This window comes from Mus caroli, unplaced genomic scaffold, assembly GCF_978045245.1.
Source record: "Mus caroli unplaced genomic scaffold, Mus_caroli_1 scaffold_11, whole genome shotgun sequence".
Taxonomy (NCBI): Eukaryota; Metazoa; Chordata; class Mammalia; order Rodentia; family Muridae; genus Mus; species Mus caroli.
Window position 1 is genome coordinate 19318193 of NW_028227266.1, and position 23397 is coordinate 19341589.

The window sequence follows — 23397 nt, forward strand, 5'->3', positions numbered from 1 at the left end:
CTCACTGGCCTTCTCAAAAGCCACAGGGCTGCATTTAAATGCAGCAATGCACAAACACAATAACTAAATTCACTGTGACATGTTTGGACAATGGAATTCTATACAGGAGAGGAAAAGGAACAAACTAGGGCAACACGCCAGCCTAGACTGACTGAACATTCCACACTGACTCAATGGTATCGTTTGTGTAACAGTTAACAATATGCAGTTATAAGAACACAACTAGGGCTGGTGAGATGGCTCAATGGGTAAGAGCACCTGACTGCTCTTCCAAAGGTCCAGAGTTCAAATCCCAGCAACCACATGGTGGTTCACAACCATCTGTAACGAGATCTGACTCCCTCTTCTGGAGTGTCTGAAGACAGCTACAGTGTACTTACATATAATAAATAAATAAATCTTAAAAAAAAAAAAAGAACACAACTAAAATGCTAAGAAACACAAAGGCCCAGTACACTCTCACCACAGACAGTATCTCTGGTAGAAGAGAAAATCCTATGGGGAGTTTAAACTGAAGAGCTCACTCAAATAATTTTTTTAATGCTTTCTTGAATCTCTTAAATGTTTTAGAATATATTTAAAAATAATATTAATTTTAGAGCTGGAGAGACGGCTCAGTGGTTAAGAGTGCTCACTATTCTTTCAGAAGACCCAGAACCCACATGGTGGTCACGACCATCAGCACTCCAGCAGCAGGGGGATCCGATGCCCTCTATTGGCCTCCATGGGCATCATGCACACATGTGGTACAGACATACATACAGGCAGTACACTTATACATATAATATAAAAATAAATCTTTAAATTTTTTTCATAATTTTAATAACTATAATGTAATGCTATTTAGTAACTATTAAAAGCATTATAGGTAAGTCTATTGCTTTAGAAAGATATCAGAATATCTTATCAAAGACAAGTTCAGATTACAAAGTATTTGTTTTTGTTTGAATCAGACAAGTTCATAGTCTGGGGATTTAGGCAAGCCTAGCAGGCGTACCAGACACGAGGCTTGGGCTCAGTCTCCAGCACTAGCTGGGCAGAGTGGGAGGGTAAGGGAGATGATTCATGGATGCATACATAATTACTACTATATACTGTTAGCTATAGGAGGGCACACAGCCAGAACATCAACAGTTATTTTTCATTAATTCATACATAAGGGAAGCTAAGGGAAGCGGACAGGGGACATGCATTCATTAAGTACCACAGAAGCCCAGCAGACCTTTCTCCACTGAGTTGAGTTGTGTCAATTACCTTTCGCCTCTCATCATCTGGGTAAGTCCAGTAAGAGATACAGTTGCCAGAGAGAACACACCATCTTCGGTGCCAGGCACCAAAGCCACTAACATCTTCAAATATGGTCTGGAAGTTAATGAAAACACTGATATTAGAATTCATCCATCCATCCATCCACCAATCCAACTCTAACTCTCTCTCTCTCTCTCTCTCTCTCTCTCTCTCTCTCTCTCTCTCTCTCTCTGACAGAGTGTTTCTGTGTAACATCCCTGGCTGTTCCTGCTCCTGTAAATCAGGCTGGCCTGGCCACCGAGATCCTCAAGCCTCTGCCTCCCAAACTCTAGGATTAAAGGTGTGCGTGCATCACCTGGCTGACATTGGAAACTTAAGAAAAAGTTTCCATATGCTATGGTTTTTTTTTGTTTGTTTTTTTGTTTTTTGAGACAGGGTTTCTCTGTGTAGCCCTGGCTGTCCTGGAACTCACTTTGTAGACCAGGCTGGCCTCGAACTCAGAAATCCGCCTGCCTCTGCCTCCCAAGTGCTGGGATTAAAGGCGTGTGCCACCACCACCCGGCTGCTATGATATTTTTAAGTGAATGATTGTCTCTATCAAAAATGCATTGAAGAATTTCTAGACCAAGCTGGGCACGGTGCCTCATGCCTTTAATTGGAAGGCAGGTGATCAAGGTCAGCCAGAGCTACATAGGGAGTTCTAGAATGGCTAGAGCTAAGTAAGAGAGACTCTGTCTTATAAACAAACATACTAGAGTAATGACAGAACTGAGAAAGCCAGTGCATACGCTTTGTAAAACGATGGCAATATTTTTAGACAGCTGCCATTTTTCACAATAAAATGTTGAAAGAAACCTACCACTTCTATTTCAAGTGTAAGAGAAAGAAGCAGGTGTAATCCTCTGCAGGATCAATCTGAGCATGCTCCTGCCTCCTTCCTCACTACCCCTGAGAAAGGGTTGTTCATCCCCCAAAGTGACAAGACCACGTGTTGAGGACCCCTGCTTTAGGAAAACAGAAGAAAGGGCCACAAAGATCAGGAGCCGGCACTCACAAGGAAACCTTTTTCCTCAACAGCTGAATTCACTTGGCAGCTTATTTTTAAACAGATGTGACCTTCCAACGGTGATAAAAAAGGTACCTGCGAAGAAAAGCAGAACATTATTTGTGAAGTCTTTTCAAAGTGTGCTCTTGATAAATAATGAACAGAGAATACTATACCCTGAAAAAAAAGCCACATGCTAAAGCTGAAGTATAAAAGATCCACCAGTTCCTTAGCACCAACTAATTCTAAAGTGTACTCCTAGATACTTCTAGTGCATGCACAGGAGCGTCTGGAGAGAATGACTGCTCATAGCCTACAGCAGCAACGCTCAGCAGTACACAACACACAACGACTACAAAGGCAATCCTTAACCTAAATGAAACTGCAAGTCATCAAAACAACCGAAAGAGCACCGGATGAACGCCTTCCCCATTTCAGGAATTAATTCAAAGCTTAAACAATCACAGCTGCAAGACAGAAGCTTCAGGACAGACACGAGAAATGGAGCAGAGCTGAGAGCCAGGAAAGGGCTGGAGAAGTGGCAGTGGGCGAGATCTGTGTAGCATGCACAAGACCCTGACCCAATCTGTAGGACTGAAAGGCAGATACCAAAAAAAAAAAAAAAACCCTAAATACTGATACCCAATTATTTGTGGCTTTCTTGCCAATTAATTTTTGAAAACCATGCCAAGACTACTCTAAAAATAGAGCAATCTTGAACAAATAATATTGAGAAAACTGGAAATTCCCATGTGAAGGAGTAAGGCTGGTGTCTCTGTTGGGCTCGCATTGCTGTGCTAAAGCGTCTTGGAGAGGCAAGGACATACTTCATCTTACATTTTCAGTCCATCACAGAGCAACGTCAGGCCAGGAACTGAAGCAGAAGCCATGGAGGAGTGCCGCTTACTAGCTTGCTCCCTATGATTTTCATAACCCTCTGTCTTGTACACCCCAGGATCGATCATCTGCCTAGCAGTGCCGCTGCCCACAGTAAGCTGGGCCCTCCCACATCAAAGAAGACACCCACAAGCCACTCTGGAAGTATTTCTCAATTAAGGATTCCTAGTCTCAAATAACTCTACCTTATGTCAAGTTGTCAGAAAAGCTAAGCAAGACAAGCTAAACTTCACCCTCACACCAAACGTAAGTTAACCCAGGATAGATAATGACTTAATAAGAACTAATATTACAGAAATATCTTTAGAAGAAAACACAGAAGTAAAATTTCATAATCATAATTTAGCAATGAATTGTTACATACGATACAAAAATCACAAGTTACATGAGAATAAAATAGGCTTCATCAAAATTAAATCCTTTTAGAACAGGGACTCTTGAAAAATTAACAACAAACTACAGAGATCCACAGCTGATCAAAATGCAGAGACTAAATGACTGCTGAGTGAAGGAGGGGTAATAAGGTAACAGTTGGAGGAAGAAGGGGTAACAATGGGATGTACTCGCTCAGGAGCAATGATGTGGGATGTGCTGACTCAGGGGTAATGATGTGGGATGTGCTGACTCAGGGGTAATGATGTGGGATGTGCTGACTCAGGGGTAATGATGTGGGATGTGCTGACTCAGGGGTAATGATGTGGAATGTGCTGACTCAGGGGTAATGATGTGGGATGTGCTGACTCAGGGGTAATGATGTGGGATGTGCTGACTCAGGGGTAATGATGTGGGATGTGCTGACTCAGGGGTAATGATGTGGGATGTGCTGACTCAGGGCTATGACATGGCCATTGCATTCCTGCACTCACAGTAGCTGTGATTACCTGTACAGAACCTGTGTGAGACTAGGCCTGCCAACATTCTGTCATGAAAGGGGAAGGTGCTCACAGGGCCCCACCCATCCCCGAGGATTAATAGGCAGATAAACAAATGAAGAGTAAAGAAAAGACATTTTCTTCAGTGGTGTAGCCACAAAGGTTCTTACATCTCTGTTGTAAATGTAATCAAAATATTTATGCATATATAAAAATATATGCATGCATAAAAAGAAGGAACTAAAATGCATTCATATGTATATTAATATGTTAAAAACAATTATAAGAATCACAGCCAATAGCAGTGGCACAAGTTTAATCCAAGCACTGAGAAGTGGAAATGGTTCAGATCATCCTCAGGTACAGAGTAAGTTCAGGGCCAAGCTGGTTACAGGAGGCTTTGTTTCGAAAAACAAAACAAACAAACAAAAAAGAAAAAAGCCAGGGCTACTAAGATGACTCAGTGGGTAAGAGTGCTTGAGACCTGAGAGACAACCCGAGTTTGATCCCCAGGGCCCACATTGTTCTCTGACACAAGCACACAAAGTAAATGTAAAAGGACTATCATGACACTATAATCACAGGAGCATGAGACAAAGGAATCGGTTCTCAAAGTTGTATTTGCACTATAGAGATGGCTCAGTGGTTACGAGCTCTCACTGTCCTTCCAGAGGACCTGAGTTTAATTCCCAGCAACCACATGGTGGCTCACAACCATCTGTAATGGGATCTGATGCCCTCTTCTGGTGTGTCTGAAGACAGCTACAGTGTACTCATATACATATATAATTCTTTTTAAAAAAATTAAGCCGGGTGTGGTGGGCGCAGGCCTTTAATCACAGCACTCGGGAGGCAGAGGCAGGCGGATTTCTGCGTTTGAGGCCAGCCTGGTCTACAGAATGAGTTCCAGGATAGCCAGGGCTATACAGAGAAACCCTGTCTCAGAAAAAAAAAAGAAAAAAAAAAAAAAAGATGATTAAATAAATTTGTGGTGCCAGAAAAGCCAAAGAGCTCAACAGCAAAAGAGCCAAAACTGAATGCAAATCAGACTCACAGGCAGATGGTCATGGTGGCTCCAACTCAATCATAAAGCCACTTCCAGCCACTGCACAGCTCCTAGAATGGTTATGTCTTAAAAAAAGAACAGGGAAGTAGAACCTCATGGCATCATTGGTAGAAATATCCAGTGTTCTGGGTTCTGTGAAAATTGTTTGGTGGCTCTTTATAAGGATAAGCCAAATTATCCATTTGACTCAATTACATTCCTGGAGATAAGCCCAAAAAAGCACACACAGGCACTCATACATTGTATTTGCATATATCCACAGAAGCAAGCCAAGACGTCAGAAATCACTCAAATGTTGTCAGAGAGCTTCCTCCACTTTTGGAGACAGCACTGTACAACATCATGAATGGGTAAGAGCCGCCAGACTATTCATGTCAAAACTTGTTTTTGTTGAGTGAGTTTTGCCTTAGTGGATCATTGTTTACTTACTAAGCTGTGGGTGTATCTGTGTGGAGGGTTAGTGGATCATTGTTTACTTACTAAGCTGTGGGTGTATCTGTGTGGAGGGTTAGTGGATCATTGTTTACTTACTAAACTGTGGGTGTATCTGTGTGGAGGGTTAGTGGATCATTGTTTACTTACTAAGCTGTGGGTGTATCTGTGTGGAGGGTTAGTGGATCATTGTTTACTTACTAAGCTGTGGGTGTATCTGTGTGGAGGGTTAGTGGATCATTGTTTACTTACTAAGCTGTGGGTGTATCTGTGTGGAGGGTTAGTGGATCATTGTTTACTTACTAAGCTGTGGGTGTATCTGTGTGGAGGGTTAGTGGATCATTGTTTACTTACTAAGCTGTGGGTGTTATCTGTGTGGAGGGTTGTTTTTCCTTGTTTTCCCTTTTCCTTTTTTGCAGACAAGGCCTCAGTACATAGCCCCCAGGCTGACCTTGAACTCAAAGAGACCTATCTGCAGCTTTCTTAAGTTCTCATATTAAAAATGTGAACCACTACCCCCAGCTGATCATTTTAGAAGCAATGAACTCCGAATACATATCTTGAGTGAATTTCAAAGGGCATCATGTTGAGCAAAACTGGTTACACTTAGAAGATCATGCATGTACTTCCATTTACAGAAAGTGAACAACAAGCAAAACCAAAGTAGGAGGACAGGAGTGGGAAGAACTTGTGCAGTTGGGACTAACTATAAGCGAGTGACAGAATGCTGTTGGCTGTGTCAAAGCCCATTCAACTGTGCCTTAAGATCTTTCTTTACATGTACTTTTTCCTTTACCACCTTGACACAAGTATGTATGTGTCCACGCATGCACACACAGCACAATTACAGAGGTCAGAGAATGACTTTGGAGTTTGTTCCAGTCAAACCCAGGTCCTAAGGCTTGTACAGCCAGTGCTTCATGCTAAGCCATCTTGCCTGCCCCTTGAATACAGTGTTTTCAGCTCTTTGAGTATACATAGCATGACCAGTCAGTCTCAAACATTCTTATGGCCTCTTACATCCTCCTGTGTCAATCTCCAGGGAAATGTGGGTACTTTCTATTGTTGTAGATTAGCTTTTGTGTACATAATTTTTATAAGAAAAACAAGTTTGTTTTAAAGGGAAGAAATTTAAACACATAAGAAATATTCTTAACAAGTTACAATGACTCAGTTTATGGTATTTGATACTTACAACTGTGCTATGCAATAAGTAGAGACCATACTTTGAATTCTTATCTTTCTCAGGCTAACTAGATGAGTCTCTTGTTGCTGGGCAGCACTGCCTACTCCATATAGGTCACAAATAGGCAGCCGTTACTTTTCAGTGTCTCATGCCTTTAGCGGGTTTTTACTGGTAAAAAGATTCAGCAAAGTCCATGAGCTATCATTACTTTTCCTACACAACAGGATTTATGTTACATGAGTCTGACCAAGCACAGGCTAATGGAAGTGTCCTGGCTGTGTTTATGGGAGGGATAAGCCATGTTCAATAGCTTTCGGTATCTGAAGTGAATTTTCAATTTATAATGAGATGATTAGAATATGAACTCATTTTAAGTTAAGAAGCATCTATTTACAACACCCACAAACACACTACTAAAAGAGGGATTCGGAACCAATGGACTCAAAATTTCCCCATGACTCTCTGGCTGGTGGAGGCAAAGGCTAATGGCTGACAATAAGCGCACTGCCTCCTCAAAGGGGATTTCAGAAAATTTATCTCACAAATTAACATACACATATTTCTAGGTATATTTCTTTTTTATAATTTCTGCCACATACACACATACACACAGGCTATCTATACACACACACACACACACAGACACACACAGAGGCTATCTTCTCCAGATAGGCAAAGCTTTAAATAACCCTATGTTTCCCTTGGTAAATTCCTGTTCCTAACTTTCCTTGAATAAAGGAAATGTAAGGCTTTATGGACCTACGTGGCACTAACAATACTTCCTTAAACACTATATTTTTATCCCAGGAGAACAAGGGATGTGACAATAATCACCCTCTAGGTCATATACTCATTTTAAAGACTGCCTGAAACACACCTAACACAGAGCTCAGTTCTTGTGCCATTTTATTTACTAGGGGCAGATTTCTAATGGAGTCCAGGAGTCAGTCAGCCTGACAGAAGACAGAAACAGGACTAGAGGTACCAGCGCAGCAGTGCTGAGCTCCATCTAGAGGCGCTGTTTAACCTCTGTGAAGAAGGGGTGCGTTTGCCTCTATGCAAACTGTGTCCCATTACTCACAAGATAATGACTGCTCTTGACCATGGCTGATATACTAATCAGGGACAGATACATTCCCAAAAAACTATTCCCAAATTCTGTCTACTAACTTTATTTCACCGAGTTTGAAAGATTTGTACAATTAAGTGCCTAGGATTCTATTTCTAATTTAGAGATTAAAAACTTACAAAAGGGGCTGGAGAGATGGCTCAGTGGTTAAGAGCACCAACTGCTCTTCCAAAGACCCTGAGTTCAAATCCCAGCACCCACGTGGTGGCTCACAACCATCCGTAATGAGATCGAGATTGGATGCCCTCTTCTGGGGTGTCTGAAAATAGCTACAGTGTACTTACATTAAACAAACAAACAAACAAACAAACAAATCTTTTTAAAAAACTTACAAAAGGCCTCATTTCTTTAAAAACAAAAAACAACAACAAAAAATTGGGTAAACTTAAAAACAAACAAAACAAAACAAACTTAACTTCTGTTTGCAGCAGACAGAGACTATCATGGCAGACTACAACCAACCAAAACAGAGCTATGGAGTCCTGTCCCGGGAGGCTCCTCTATAACCCAGCTCCCTCGCCTACAGTTCACACTACACTGAGGAAGAGGGAGCAGGAGGACTGAGAGTCAGAGGATCAGAGAGCATGGCTAAGATGTGTCTCCTAGGAATGTCAGAAGCTGCCCATTAATGTCAGAGGCCATGAATTTGAAAGAGGGCAAGAATGGGCATTTGGAAGAGTTTGAAGGGAGAAAAGAGAGGGGGAAATTACATAATTACAATTCCAAAATTGTAATTACAATTCCAAAAGAAAAAAGATGGGGCTGTAGCACTGACTGCTCTTCCAGAGGTCCTGAATTCAATCTACAAACCACATGGTGGCTCACAACCATCTGTAATGGAATCTGATGCCCTCTTCTGGTGTGTCTGAAGAGAGTTACAGTGTATTCATATACCTAAAATAAATAATCTTAAAAAAAAAAAGATATCAAACAAATGTTTCCTGGTGTTTGGGCTAAGATAATGTGAAGACATCCAAGCACTTCGAAAGCAATACGTGGCTGGCACTAAGCTCCAGGAAGACCTCAGCCTCTGCCAGGGACCACTTTTCCCCTGTGCAAGGTGTCCTGCCTGTCAGGTAAGTGGCATCCTGCCTGACAGGCTTCCCTACCAGCTAGCTGCAAACAGGCTGGAGACCAGAGGGCCCAGCTCAGTCTCAAGGTATCTGAAACAAAAACTGAACCCAAACAACCCAAAGGTGAGCTTCAATTTTAAACACTCTGGAGCTGAAAGGAATGCCACAAGCCTGAGGCCAGCCTATGCTACAATGCTACATAGTGAGTTCGAAAGCAGCTCAGGTTAGACAGTAAAAAAAGAAAAACCAACAATCCTGCAGGGTGCATGAGCCCAGGCCTTTAATCGCAGTACTCAGGAGCCAGAGGAAGATGCATCTCTGAGTTTGAGGCCAGCCTTGTTTACTAAGCAAACAAAAACAAAAAACCCCCACAAAATAAAAACCAAATAAACAAACAAAGAAAGAAGGAAAAAAAACCCAAATAAACAAGTCTTTAAAACAGAGAGTGACTGTAGGAAGGCGGCAGGAAGGGAAGGCTCAGCTCACACCCAGCACTTGTTTCTGCTTTCAGAGGGAAAGGTGCCAAGGTCTGACAGCTGCAAGCCCCACCCAGTCCCACCCAGCCCCACCCAAGGCCGAGGAGGAGAAATCCTCACTGGATTGAAGCTTGCTTGGCTGTTCTCAAATGGAGCCCAAGAAGGTCTTGTGCAAAGCATCCGTCAGTGAAAAAGAACAAGGTAGACATCTAATTGACGCCCACAGGAATTCAAGACAGTGCCAGGATTTACCATATGACCTGATGGCCCAGCCTGTAAGTGAACGATCCCTGAAGAATGAAGATGAAATATTTTGCAAGTTTTCTGATGAACTTTGATAACATCTTCATAATTTACACCTTTTAAAAATTTTTATTTATTTATTTATTTATTTATTTATTTATTTATTTATTTATTTATTATATGTAAGTACACTGTAGTTGTCTTCAGACACTCCAGAAGAGGGCATTAGATTTCGTTACGGATGGTTGTGAGCCATCATGTGGTTGCTGGGATTTGAACTCAGGACCTTCGGAAGAACAATCGGCACTCCTAACCACTGAGCCATCTCGCCAGCCCCATAAAATTTATTCTTAAAGCAAGAAAAAGAAAGGCTGACAGTGAGGTGTAATTTACTCACATTTGTGTGAGATTAAAAGTAAATGAGCGAACAGTTCAATGAAAAGGAAAGAGAAAAATGAGAAAAGAGGGCCTTTTGGGTATGCACCTAAGACAGGAACCTGAAGCACATGGACTCTGAGTTAGAGGGAGGCACAGGAGACAGAGCCCGATACCCAGTCGCACCGACCAACCGCACAGACTGGAGAGGAAAGGCACCGGAGGCAGGGGTGGTGTACTAGTCCTGTGTCTCCAGTGCCGAGGCCGAGGCAGAGGATCGCAACACGTTTGTGGTCAGCTTAGACCACACAAGAGACCTCAAAAAAGAAAGTCAAGTCTATAACAATAGAGATCAGAGATAAATGGAACAGTTCTCCAGGAAGTTTAATATATACTGCAAAAGCTGACAAAATCAGTGAGGGGCACCCGACCGTGCAGGAGTCCCTCAGTTTGAATCTCAAGACCCCATACACAACACACACACTATATCTCAGAAAACACACACACACACACACACACACACACACACACACACACACACACAAAACCATCTAAAACTGAAACTATATTGTTCCTACCAATTAAGTTTAGGAGTTGATATTTTCTTGCAAATTAAAGCATAGTGACTAGTATGGAAATACTAATCTATATAAGATTTAAAAAATTAAGAAAAGGCCAGGCAGTGGTGGCACCTGCCTTTAATCCCAGCACTCAGGAGGCAGAGGCATGTAGATCTCTGTGAGCTGGAGGCCAGCCTGGTCTACAGGGTGAGTCCAGGGCAGTCAGGGCTACACACAAAATCCCTGTTATGAAAAACAAAAACAAGAAACCAAATTCAAAACATGTCAAATCTCCCTTACTAACACACAGGATAAAAGGCTCCTGCCCTAATCTGTCCTGCTTGAGTCTTTCTAAGGCCATCCACACCTCACTGATTACTATTAAGAGATATCCAGAATGAAGAACAATGCAAGTCACTGCACCCTGGCACAGGTTAGCATAAAAAGGCAGAAATAATTACATGGACAAAAAGGCATAAATTGAATTTCCTTACAGATAAGAATGCCTGATTGGTCAGATGTCTTGCTTAGCATATGGCTTAGATTCCAGCACTTGGGAGGCAGAGGCAGGAGGATCACTATGAGTTCAAGACAAGCTCAAAGCAAACCGTGTCGACCAAGAATTCCCAGGCAGCCAGAGCTGCACAGTAAGAACTGTCTAAGGAGAAAGAGTGCCCAGTCACTCTGGCTCTAACGCCAAAGTCCTCTAAGTCTATACTTGTTTTATTTCATTACTGTTTTCCCAAAAAAATATTTGAAGTGACATTACCATTTCCTAAAGAAAACCTTTCCACATACCTCAGTGGTTCTTTCAAGCCAGTTGATCTCTTCCCACTAAAGTATAAAGCTGGATGTCGCATTGGCATAAAGAGCGTAGTAAAGTCTGCAACTGGCTGGGATTCATGATTTAGGCTTCAGGATTCAGCTTTTAATTTAGGTACCAGCTCATTTAACATGGAAATCTCCTACTGGTTCTAGGGCATCTAACTCCCCCCTTTTGGCTTCTGCAGGAACCAGGTACATACATGGTGCATATACATACACACAGCCAAATTACTCATACCCATAAGAAGAATCTTTTTTTTTTTTTTGTCTTGTTTCGTTTTTTTTGTTTTTTCGAGACAGGGTTTCTCTGTGTAGCTCTAGCTGTCCTGGAACTCACTCTGTAGACCAGGCTGTCCTCGAACTCAGAGATCGGCCTACCTCTGCATCCCAAGTGCTGGGATTAAAGGCATGCGCCACCACTGCCTGGCTTCTATAAGAACAATCTTAAAACATCATACCAATAGCTCTTTTAGTATATTAGAAGTCAAATATGGAACACTTTTAATCTTAAACATAGTTATTAATTCCTATTCTAATTAGTACTAATAAAAATAAATATGAAAAATAAATAAATAAATAAATAAATATGAGGGGTGGAGAGATGGCTCTTCCAGAGGACCTGAGTTCAATTCCCAGCACCTACATGGTGGCTCTCAACTATCTGTAATGAGATCTGATGCCCTCTTCTGGTGTGTCTGAGGAGAGCATCCGTGTACTCGAAAGAAAAAGAAAGGAAGGAAGGAAGGAAGGAAGGAAGGAAGGAAGAAAGAAAGAAAGAAAGAAAGAAAGAAAGAAAGAAAGAAAGAAAGAGAATATAGATTTTTAAAAATTATAAAAGGTTGTCTGGGGATGCAGCTCAGTCGGTAGAGTCCTTGTCTACCACACATGAAACCCTGAATCTGATCCCATCCATAATCCAGTCATGAAGACCAATGGCTGTGATCAGAGCGCTTGGAAGGTAAAGAGAATCCCAAGTTGAAGGTCACCTTTGGTTAAATAGTAAAGTTTGAAGACAGCCAAGAATAAATGAAACCATCTTTAAAAAAAGAAAAATCATAAAATAGAAGAAACTATACAGAGAAAATTCCAAAGCAATGAAAAATTATCAAGAAATAAAAAAAAAAATCTTTTGAAGAATTGTGAAAGTAGAGAAAAAGATGCCATACCCAACAGCCCAAAGAATAACTTTTTTTGTCTCACATATAACATATATTTTGTTAATTATTCAAGTATACCAAAAATATCCAAGAGTGTCTGGTGAAACACACACACGTGGACTAGAAATCAGGGCTGGTTAGTTACTGTTCTTTTTTAAAAATTAATTTAAAAAATTTATTAAATTTAATTTATTCATTAGAACATATACTTAATCAGCAGCATTAGTATAAGGATGATTAAGAAATAACACAGGCAGAAAATGATTTCTTAAGCATATTAATTTCAAATAAAGAAAATAAAGCAACCTTTTCCTGGAACAAATAGCCCAGTAGCTCCTGCTCTCTTACATCAAAATTTATCTAAAATAAACAAAAAAAGAAAAAAGAAAAAAGAAAAAAGACCCAGAATCACTCAATGTGTTAAGACTAGTTGAATTACTAAATAAGTTACAATTTTAGGTTTTAGCATGTTAAAATACATTTTTTTGTGTTAACGGTAGTAAAAAATTTAAATATAGTCAGCACTTTTATCTATCAACCAAAATTAAAAAAATTTTTTTTCATAGTTTAAAGATAGGCTGGCTTGTATTGATCTCATATTTCCTATGAGATGAAATGACTTTGCTTAAAATTCAGAAGTAAACTGCTAGCTTACAGCCTGATCATGCACAAGCTCAGTGCAGCTGAGGAGGAAACAGATAAGAAATAATAGAAACCAAGCCTCAGCCTCGCCTCTCGGTTCTGATCGCAGAATTCTCTAATACCAATACAAAACTCCGAAGACTGAAGCTCTACTCATATGTGCAAATGTCTTACAAGTTAGTAAGATGTCAGCAGTGATTTCTAGAGATGGAGAAGAGGAACAGGAAGAGGGATGGAATGGGGGTGGGAAGGGGACCTAAAGGTCAAACCAAGTACTAAGATACAAGGCTTGATAACTAAGTTATCATATTGGTACTCTCTGCAATTTACAGGTAGAGCAGGAGGTCGGGAGTTCTAGGTCAGCCTCAGCTATACGTTCATAACACTGAGGGTCTGGGCTGAGACCTCAACTCAAAAAAGAAAAAGAAAAAGCAGGAAAAGCCCCACAATTAGTTAAAAGGAATAAGTTTAGTGTTTACATTCCAGTGGGAGGATTATAGTTCATAACAAACTATTATACATTTTAGGAAAAACTAAGACAGGTTCTTCTAGTTGTAAAATGTTAAGAAATAAAGAGACATGAAGTCTAATTTCCTGACTGAATTAGTGCACACTGTATACACATGTGAAAATATGCAAATTACTATATGCCAATATAACTTTATGAATTTTTAAATTAAGATGCAAAAACCTGTATTTAAAAAACCAACACTATATTATGTATGTGGAGTCAGCCCAAGGCTATTGACCTCCAGCTCTCATCCCCTACTACGGTCTCACTAGCTATTTAAACACTTACTTATTTTACACTTATGGCAAAGACCACTCCAGAGCAATAAAATAGAGATCTGAAGTTTGAAGCATTAAATTTGGGAAGGAATACAGGAAAGAAATTTCTAAAAAGATGTGATTAGTACATGCCTACAATCCCAGTACTGAGAGGCTGAGGCAGGAGGACCAAGACAATTTCAGGCTACTCTTAATGACACAGTTAAGACCCTGACCTATAAAATAGAAAAGTCCAAATCTATAACATATTGAATTGTTTTCAAATATAAACAGCATCTAACTGTAAGATAACACTTAACTGACACAGAAAGCAATATAAACTTTAAGATCTAACTAGCTGTAGTATTAAAATACGAAACACTTTTAACATTATCACTCACATGTACCCGTATATGAACAATCAATAATGTTTATCTCAGCCAAAGGTTTTAAACATTTGAAAGTTCTTTGGAATGTCTATAGGTTAATGGTTTTCAGTGTGACACAATCATAAGGACAGCTGAGTTACCTTGTCCAAAGCAAACTTAGTGTCTCCAACAGAAGATAAGGAGAGTGTGTGAGATCCAACTAGGGTAAAGTTGCTGGTACGCACAGCACCGAGACCTCCGGGACTGGCCATAACTGTAGAGGAACAGGGAGTGATGTTTAGTTCAGATTGGCGGCTTTCCTAAGTGTGCTAGTTCAAATGGGAATGGCCTCTCAGGCCTGTATAGCTGAATGCTCAGTTCTCAGTTGATAAACCATTGAGGAAGATTAGGACGTAGGACGTGTGTGTGGCCTGCTGGCGGAGACATGGCCTCACGGGAGATGTGTCACTAGGCTTGGGGTTTGAGGTTTCAAAAACCCATGCCAAGCCAGACTCAACTTTTCCCTCCCGCTCCTCCCTTTACCCCTGTATGCTGCCTGTGGATCAGAGTATAAAGTGCTCAGCTACTGCCTGTCTGTCTTCTGCCATGACAGTCATGGACTCACCCTCTGAAACTGTAAGCAAGCCTCTAAGTAAACGCTTCCTCTTCTAAGAGCTGCTTTGGTCTTGAGAAAGTTGTCTCTTCACAGCAATAGAACAGTGGCTAAGACACTAAGTAACACCTCTCCCCCTCCACATGAATGAAATCAAACTGCCACAGAGACTCTGCCCCACTGTCTTTTATTTCTTCTCATTCTTTCTCATTTGCTTCTGTTTTTTGAGACAGGGATTCATCCCTTCAGCCAGGCAAGCCTAGAACTCACCATAGACCAGAACAGCCTTGAAAGGACAGCAGTCCTCTTGCTTCAGCCTTTCAAGTATCTCACCCACAACTATGAAGCACCATGCCCAGTGTCTTCCAGTTTTACTCTGTGTGTGTTTGAGTGTGTAAACCAAGTTTGCAAATCAAGAAGGCATGTGCATGTATGAGTGTGCGGATAAATATATTTACAAAGCATGCAACTGCTAAATTTAATTATTCTAAAGCTTCAAATAGCATAGGTCCACTCACCTGAAGAATGAAGGCTGCTTTTCTAACAAAGAAAGGATAAAGAAGACACATTAGTTATTTCTTTTATTTAGAGTATGAAATTTTAATATTATAAGGACTACACTTGAGAAAATATTTCTTCCCATGTAAGTATCAGCAATTAAAATATTTAACTTCTTTTGAAAAAGTTGAGTGGACTTCAACTTGTAAACCTCCTGCTTTCTCCTTCAAGCTCTGGGACACATTAGTGGATGTTAAAGACATCCACAATAGTCAAGGTTTAAAGCTAGTCAGTCAATGTGTAGATTTATTCAAAATGTAGACTTATTAAAGGATTCCATTTTTAGAAAATTTCTACTTACTGAAGTTATAGATGTGAGGAGTCTCTTTGGAGTAATAGCCTGGAAAACAAGAGAACTTAGCATATTTTCTACTAAATATTGCAATTCAGAGCTTAAAACTAAAGTTATCACATAGAAAATAACTGTTGAATATAAATAGACCATACTTAATACTTTATCAAGGCTTTTCAAATATTGGTATCCTATTTTAAAGTAGAGCCAAAGAATTTATTTAAAAAGTTTTCTTCCTTTCCACCCAACAAAAAGTAAGCTGGCCCCAATAAAATGTTTTCCTTTATAAAAGTCGCTGGTCGTGGTCTCTTCACAGCCATAGCAACCCTAACTAGACGATGATCAAACTACAGTGTTTTACTAGGTCTACGCAATCCTCACCTTGGACTTGGATGCTTTCTTCTTCTTATCGGGGCCCAAGGAATCTTTCTTTTGTACCTATACAGAAATCCAAAATATATTATCTTAAAATATGATATCACTAAGTGTATTGGCTAGTTTTGTGTCAACTTGACACAGCTGGAGTTATCACAGAGAAAGGAGCTTCAGTTGAGGAAATGCCTCCAGGAGATCCAGCTGTAAGGCATTTTCTCAATTAGTGATCAAGGGGGAAAGGCCCCTTGTGGGTGGGACCATCCCTGGGCTGGTAGTCTTGGTTCTATAAGAGAGCAGGCTGAGCAAGCCAGGGGAGGAAAGCCAATAAAGAATATCCCTCCATGGCCTCTGCATCAGCTCCTGCACCCTGACCTGCTTGAGTTCCAGTCCTGACTTCCCTTGGTGATGAACAGCGGTATGGAAGTGTAAGCCGAATAAACCCTTTCCTCCCCAAGTGCTTCTTGGTCATGATGTTTGTGCAGGAATAGAAACCCTGACTAAGACACTAAGGAAATACATTATTGTTCATTTCAGAAAGTTTTAGCTGCTTACCAGGCTGTAAACTTCAATGTTTATTTCAAAGTCATTGGAAACATCATGCCTGAGGGAAAAGAGGATTAAATAAAATTGTAATAAAAAACTAAAGTTATGCCTTTAAAAATGTGCAAACAGTATTATAGGACTCAAAATAAAAGACTCAATTGATTTTAAAGAAATACAAGAAAAACTGTCAAGAATAGTAAAATGATTTTAAAAAGTGGCAAAACCACATTTTTCTTAAAACACAACCCAGAAATATTTGTTATAAAAATCAAATCTTTGGAGCCGGGCGTGGTGGCGCACGCCTTTAATCCCAGCACTCGGGAGGCAGAGGCAGGCGGATTTCTGAGTTCGAGGCCAGCCTGGTCTACAAAGTGAGCTCCAGGACAGCCAGGGCTACACAGAGAAACCCTGTCTCGAAAAACCAAAAAAAAAAAAAAAAAAAAAAAAATCAAATCTTTGTAAAAATCTCTAGGGCTGGAGAGATGACTCAGCAGTTAGCAGCAAGCACATGTCTGTAGTGGATCTGACGCCCTCTTCTGGTGTGTGTGTGTGTGTGTGTGTGTGTGTGTGTGTGTAGACAGTGACAGTGCACTCATACATAGGGCTGGAAAGGAACCAGGCCGGCAGAGCTGTCTAAACTCTCTCCCATGAGCATTATGGAACAAGAAGGGCAAGCGGTGACCCCCACCAGCTGTCCTCCTCTGCTCCTCATGCCTGAGCTGTGGCATGCAGGCAATGTGAAATGTTTCTAAAATAAACAATAGTAATATTTGTTTCCGAGCCGGGACAGGGGACTGAGGTGCATATCTTACATGTCAAAGCAGACCTGGCCTCCAGGTTCTCCCAGCATCCCTCAGTCCCTACCTGACAAACCCTGCCCCTAACCCTGAGTTTTCCAGCCTAAGACCCTAGGAATCCCTCCCTCCCTCCCCTCTCCCCTCCCTACACTAACACCCTTTCTCTCTCCCTCTGCTACCATCATTCCCTGGCCTCTGGCTTGGGCGCAGTGAACTCACCCACCCGATCGCAGCTTCACAATTAACCTGCCTTTAATACAACCTAATCTGTCTTGAATGCTCATTTTACAGTACAGAAACTTTCTTCCCTGTCCCTGGCTCTGCTTTGGGATGTAAGATATGTACCTCAGTCCCTTCTCACAGGCTCCGAAATCAAACAAGTAATAATAGAGGCAGACATATTTTTCAAATTAGATTGACTGTAGTTTTAAAAATATGTATTTGGTACTAATTATCTCTTTATTGATACTAAAATATTGTTACGGCTGGGAGAGTGGTGCACACCTTTGATCCCAACAAAGGCAGGTAGATCTCTGAGTTCCAAGCCAAACTGGTCTACAAAGGTATTTCTAGGACAGCCAGGGCTACACAGAGAAACACTCTCAAAACGCCTTTAATCCCAGCACTTGGGGGAGGCAGAGGCAGGTGGATTTCTGAGTTCGAGTCCAGCCTCAGCTACAGAGTGAGTTCCAGGACAGCCAGGGCTACACAGAGAAACCCTGTCTTGAGAAAAACAAAACAAAACAAAACAAAAAACCAAAAAAAAAAAAAAAAAAATCCCAAAAGAAAAGAAAACATGAAATAAATTATTGCTGTGTTATTTAAAGTATCTATAAAAGTAATAGACAAAATATTGAAGCACTATATATACTGGGTATCTATAATCACAAAAAATATCAATAAAAAATAAATCAGAAAGAGTTTACTGAACAACTGAAAATTGGATTATCTGTTCATATTTCAAGAGTAAACAAGGGCCCAGGAGATGGCTCCGCAGCTAAGTGGAGTCCGCCACACAAGCCTGGCAACCTAAGCTCAATACGGAGAACTTAACATAAGGCGTAAGGAGAGATCAGAGTCCACAAAGTTATCCTCTAACTTCTTTCTGTACAGCAGCTTTTGACCATAAGCCTCATGCATGTATATTATGCACACAATGATAATAACATAAGTAAATTTTAAAAATGTATTTTATTTTATGTGTGTGCATGCCTTGCCTACATGACTGTCTATGTACCACATGCATGCAGTGGCTGCAGAGCAAGCAGAGGGCACTGGATCCTCTGGAATGAAAATATTGGGAACTGAACCTGGCCCTCTGGATAAACAGCCTGTGCTATTAACCACTGTGGCATTTTTCCAGTGCCTCATAAATGAACTTAATAATAATTATTACCATTATTATTATTATTTCAGGGAAGTGCTCACAAGGACTCATCTCTTCTGAGGAGACACTGGCAGATGGTTACAGGAGGGGAGACATTTGTCTTAGTGGGGTGATCACTGATAGGCTGTCCATGTTCCCGTAAGCAATCCTAGAGGAAACTCATTGGCTAGTACACGAGGCCCTGGGTGTGATTTCCAACACTACCAAAAAGAAAGAAATGGCGGAAAGTAGAAGGAGACAGCTGAGGAGAAAGAAGTGAGTCAGCAGGAGGGAGATGAGACAAAGGGGGTAGTGGGAGTTCATATAACCAAAAATACAGGGATGAATATGTCATGAGGTTATGTGTGCTAATAAAATACTGCATTAATTATAATAAGTTAGCAAACAAATACCAATATATTTTAAATACTATAAAAGTCTGGGATATAGCTTGCTGATAAAAGGCATGGTTAGCATAAAAAAAGCCCTTAGTTCCATCTCATGCAGACAACAGAGAAAACAAGATTATAATTGCCACTCAGATGCTGAGACTGTCTTAACTCTATAAAAGGAAAAGTGTGTCTGAACCACGAGATGCTCAATTTACTTACAGAGTAAACGTAGTAGGAAATGTCAGAGCATCACCACTGAGAGAGTTTGCAGTACTTGCTAATGGAGTGGCGACCATCTGCTCAGCCCCAGCTTTTAGCATAATTAAGTAGTAATAATTTGATGCATCTGTAAGAACAAATCACAGTGGAAAATCACACTTAGCAACAGCACTCTGGAAGACGAGAGGCATACTTCGATCAACTCACATAAAATTTAAATTTTTCAAAACGAAAAGCTAAGAAAGACATAATCTGATACCTACAGCCCTGGAATAAGCAACAAGGTCTGCTAACAACATGAAGCAAGACACCTCCACACTCACTCCTCACTCTCAGCTATAACCACTTGGCAGGAATTAGCATATACCTCCAAAGGATAAATTATATGATCTGTTGTTTCAAACTTGAGATTTAGGACCCATTGAAGATATTTAGGGATAATATTTAATAAAAACAAACGATTTATTCACTATTTATTACTATGTAAATATACCTTGAATGCTAAATTATCAAGTTTTCTGAATTATACTAAAATCAGGCAACAGTAAAAATTATAACCTAAATTAGCTCATCCCTACAATAACCCTTAAACTTTCTCTTCATTTGTTTGATAACAGAAACTCATTCTCTTAATAAAGGCTGGCCTTGAATCTGAGAAATATACTTTTGAAATCTTCCCAAATTCTGGGATTATAAACATGAGTCCCTATATCCACTGTAAATTCCTAGAGACTGACTGAGCGACTCATACATGACATGTACAGCAACACTGTATCACCGACTACAGCCCTACCCCTTTGTAATTTTGTTTTGAAACAGGGGATATCACTAAGTTGGAGTCTGGCCTTGAGCTGCCCAGGTAGCTGGGATTCCAAGGTCCCCACTGGGATCTACCAGTCTCCAATGAAGGCTCAAACATTTACCAGGCCCTTCTTATTGCCCTCAAACCCAAGAGCTTCTCACATTGTTTAGATTTCTTTACCTGTAGAGATAAAGTTCTAATCGAATAAAAATGCAAAAAAAATCTTAATTTTCATTCAATGTTTCACACACTTTTAATTTTGTTGAGTTGTCTAGAAATTATCCTGTTTTCAGAGCCTGCTGCCATATTCCTCTGTACCCACTCTTGACTCCTGTATGATTTTTAGTAGATTAGATAATGTAAAAGATTGCTGTAGGTATCTACTCCAGCAAAAGAAAGACAACTTCAATAGAAACATTCACTAACAATCATCATACAACCAAAAATTCAAAATTTCTAGAAGGAACTTCTATAATTTGAATTAGAATAAATTAAAACAATAAATAATTGTTTTACTAGAATAAAGTAAAATAACTTCCTTTAAGTGATCTGGCACATTTTCTTTTTTTTGTTTTGTTTTGTTTTGTTTTTTTCGAGACAGGGTTTCTCTGTGTAGCCCTGGCTGTCCTGGAACTCACTTTGTAGACTAGGCTGGCCTCGAACTCAGAAATTCGCCTGCCTCTGCCTCCCGAGTGCTCGGATTAAAGGCGTACGCCTGGCACATTTTCATAACAAAACTAATTAACGAAAGTCAAATGGCATCTCCTGTCAAGATAACTCGGCTTTGGAGAATGTTATCTGTCATAATTATGTTTAGCCTTATTTTGAGACAGTAATGTCATACTTGCATGAGTTGGTAACCATATCTGTAAAATTTCCCCTGATGGTTGTTTTTATTCCCCCCTTTCTTCCTATTGTTTCAGCCCTGCTCGTTCCAGCCATTGCTTGCTCCAGCCCCACTCCCTTCAGCCTATAGGTTCTTTATATGTTTCTCATTTCTGATAGTTGTGAGCCACCATGTGGTTGCTGGGATTTGAATTCAGGACCTCTGGAAGAGCAGTTGGTGCTCTTAACCACTGAGCCATCTCACCAGCCCATCCCCTAATGGTCTTATTCAAATATTTTAATATGAGGAAGGAAGACATAAGATGGAGGTTTTGTATGCTTTCTTTATGCCTTTCTCAACAAATCCACCTAAGTAAACTCAATATACCATGAGATCCAGACTCATACCTGTTTTTTGCGCGGTGCTGCAGACAAAATCTGCCTTCAGAGGCAAGCAGATTTCTGACAGAGTGACTGACCCTTTAGATGGAACAAATTCACTCTGGGTTATGACACTGGTCTTGTTCCTCCTCTGAGGTCCTTCACTCTTCAGCTTATTCAGTTCATCAATCAGAAGTGCTCTTTTCTCAGCTGTGAATATAAAATACGCATCTAAATATTCCAAGTATTAAAGCTGTAACTGTTTCTGAGCGAGAGGCAAATCAGGAAAGTCCACTGAAAGGGAATTGAATGAGAGAGCAGACAAAACCATTTGATGTCTCGTCTCTCTGATGGAACTGTTGGGTAGAGTCTCGTTTGCAGTCTGCCTATGATGCTTCAGCTTCCCTTGCGTTTCTCCTGTGGCCTCCCCCCCCCCCCCCCCCAGCGTGCTGTTTTCACATTAGATTAAGCAGGCAGGAATGTCCAAGTCACTAGGATGCGTTTTGGTGCATCACACATACTTGCAATCAGAAGAAGTCTTTCTGCTTCAGCTTCTTCCAAGGATCCTTTCCCGTGTTCTTCATCCACACAGCAGTTGAGAGCCTGACTGGCCTGATAGATCACTGTCTGCTGCAAATTTATGTCATTATTGAGCTCCTAATGAATCACAAAAAGAAGAAAATTCATGGTTTTAATCACCATTATCACTTTATTTAATCTGACTGAAAAATTTCCAACATTTTTAGAAAAGTCAAAATTAGTTTTATTGTGTGAGGTTTTGGATCACAGATCATTTAACTGTGGGTCACATAACTGTGAGCATCACAAAAATATGTCACACCAGTTAAAGGTTCTGAACACAGTCAAACACTGATTCAAACTGGGTGTTGGTACGTGTCTTTAATTCCAGCACAAGGGAGGCACAGGCAGGTGGATCTCTGTGAGTTCAAGGCCAGCCTGGTCTACACAGTGAGTTCCAGGACAACCAGGGCTATACAGAAACCCTGTCTCAAAAAAAATACAATAAAAAAATTATTGAAGATTGAATTATGTGATAAATCCAAGATGTTTCTGGTGTGCACTGCAACCTTCACTGTAGTTATCCTTCTGAACACAGACTAGACATCATAGCATTTACACCAATAAATACAATCTACAATGTGAAGGCACAGGGGCCTTGTGCTCACACATTCACCAAAGGAACCTGGACTGTTAAGCACAGAGTTGTCCTCGAGGGAAAGAATGAAGAGCCTTCTTATTGGACCAGACTGAGGCAAGAACTCCTTCTAGCCTAGTGATGTTTGCACTATTTGTGTGGCTACAGAGTTTCCAGCATCCGGCCCTCCCCAGACCCTTACAGTAAAATTTGTTTTTCTCAGTCAATCCATGGAACCAGTCGTTATGGACGTTACACGTAGCTTTGATGAAGTCAGGTCTGACTTGTCCTTGCTTTGCTATGCATGCGGGATCGAGTTAAATTATCCCCAGAATAACTTTCAACAACTGTGCTGTGCTTAAATACGCTTAAAATAAACTGACATCTGGACAAACCCCAGGCCACTGAGGTGGGTTAAGCCAAACTGTCTTCCTCCCTTCCTCCCTCAGCTCCTAACTCTGCTGGCATGAAGGTCACACCTTATGTTCTGAAATGAAATGTTATTCTAGATGCAGAGTTTTGTACTCCTATAAAGTGTAACAGACCTTTAATCTCAGCACTCGGGAGGCTGAAATAAGCAGGTCTTTATGAAGCTGAGGCCTGCCTGGTCTACATAGCAAGCTCCAGGACAGCTAAGATTACATCGTGAGACCCTGTCTCAAAATAAACAAATACATAAATAACATAATGACCTCATATTTTCCTATTACTGTACC

The 23397-nt window shown here is 40.5% G+C and overlaps 1 protein-coding gene across 3 annotated transcripts in view; it reads right to left on the reverse strand.

The window, feature by feature from the left end:
• The window catches only part of Anln (anillin, actin binding protein), a 65017-nt gene that overhangs the window by 4929 nt on the left and 36691 nt on the right, over window positions 1-23397 (reverse strand). For 2 of the 3 annotated variants that reach the window (XM_085844490.1, XM_085844489.1), the window contains exons 13-23: window positions 22047-22182; window positions 21553-21735; window positions 19518-19644; window positions 16753-16801; window positions 16207-16263; window positions 15835-15873; window positions 15494-15515; window positions 14524-14636; window positions 12891-12944; window positions 2303-2389; window positions 1255-1362 (exon numbers count right to left, since the gene is read on the reverse strand). In XM_085844490.1, coding sequence (XP_085700616.1) covers window positions 1255-1362; window positions 2303-2389; window positions 12891-12944; window positions 14524-14636; window positions 15494-15515; window positions 15835-15873; window positions 16207-16263; window positions 16753-16801; window positions 19518-19644; window positions 21553-21735; window positions 22047-22182 — 975 coding nt within the window. The remainder of the gene's footprint in view (window positions 1-1254; window positions 1363-2302; window positions 2390-12890; window positions 12945-14523; window positions 14637-15493; window positions 15516-15834; window positions 15874-16206; window positions 16264-16752; window positions 16802-19517; window positions 19645-21552; window positions 21736-22046; window positions 22183-23397) is intronic. The other variant, XM_085844491.1, reaches the window with a different exon arrangement.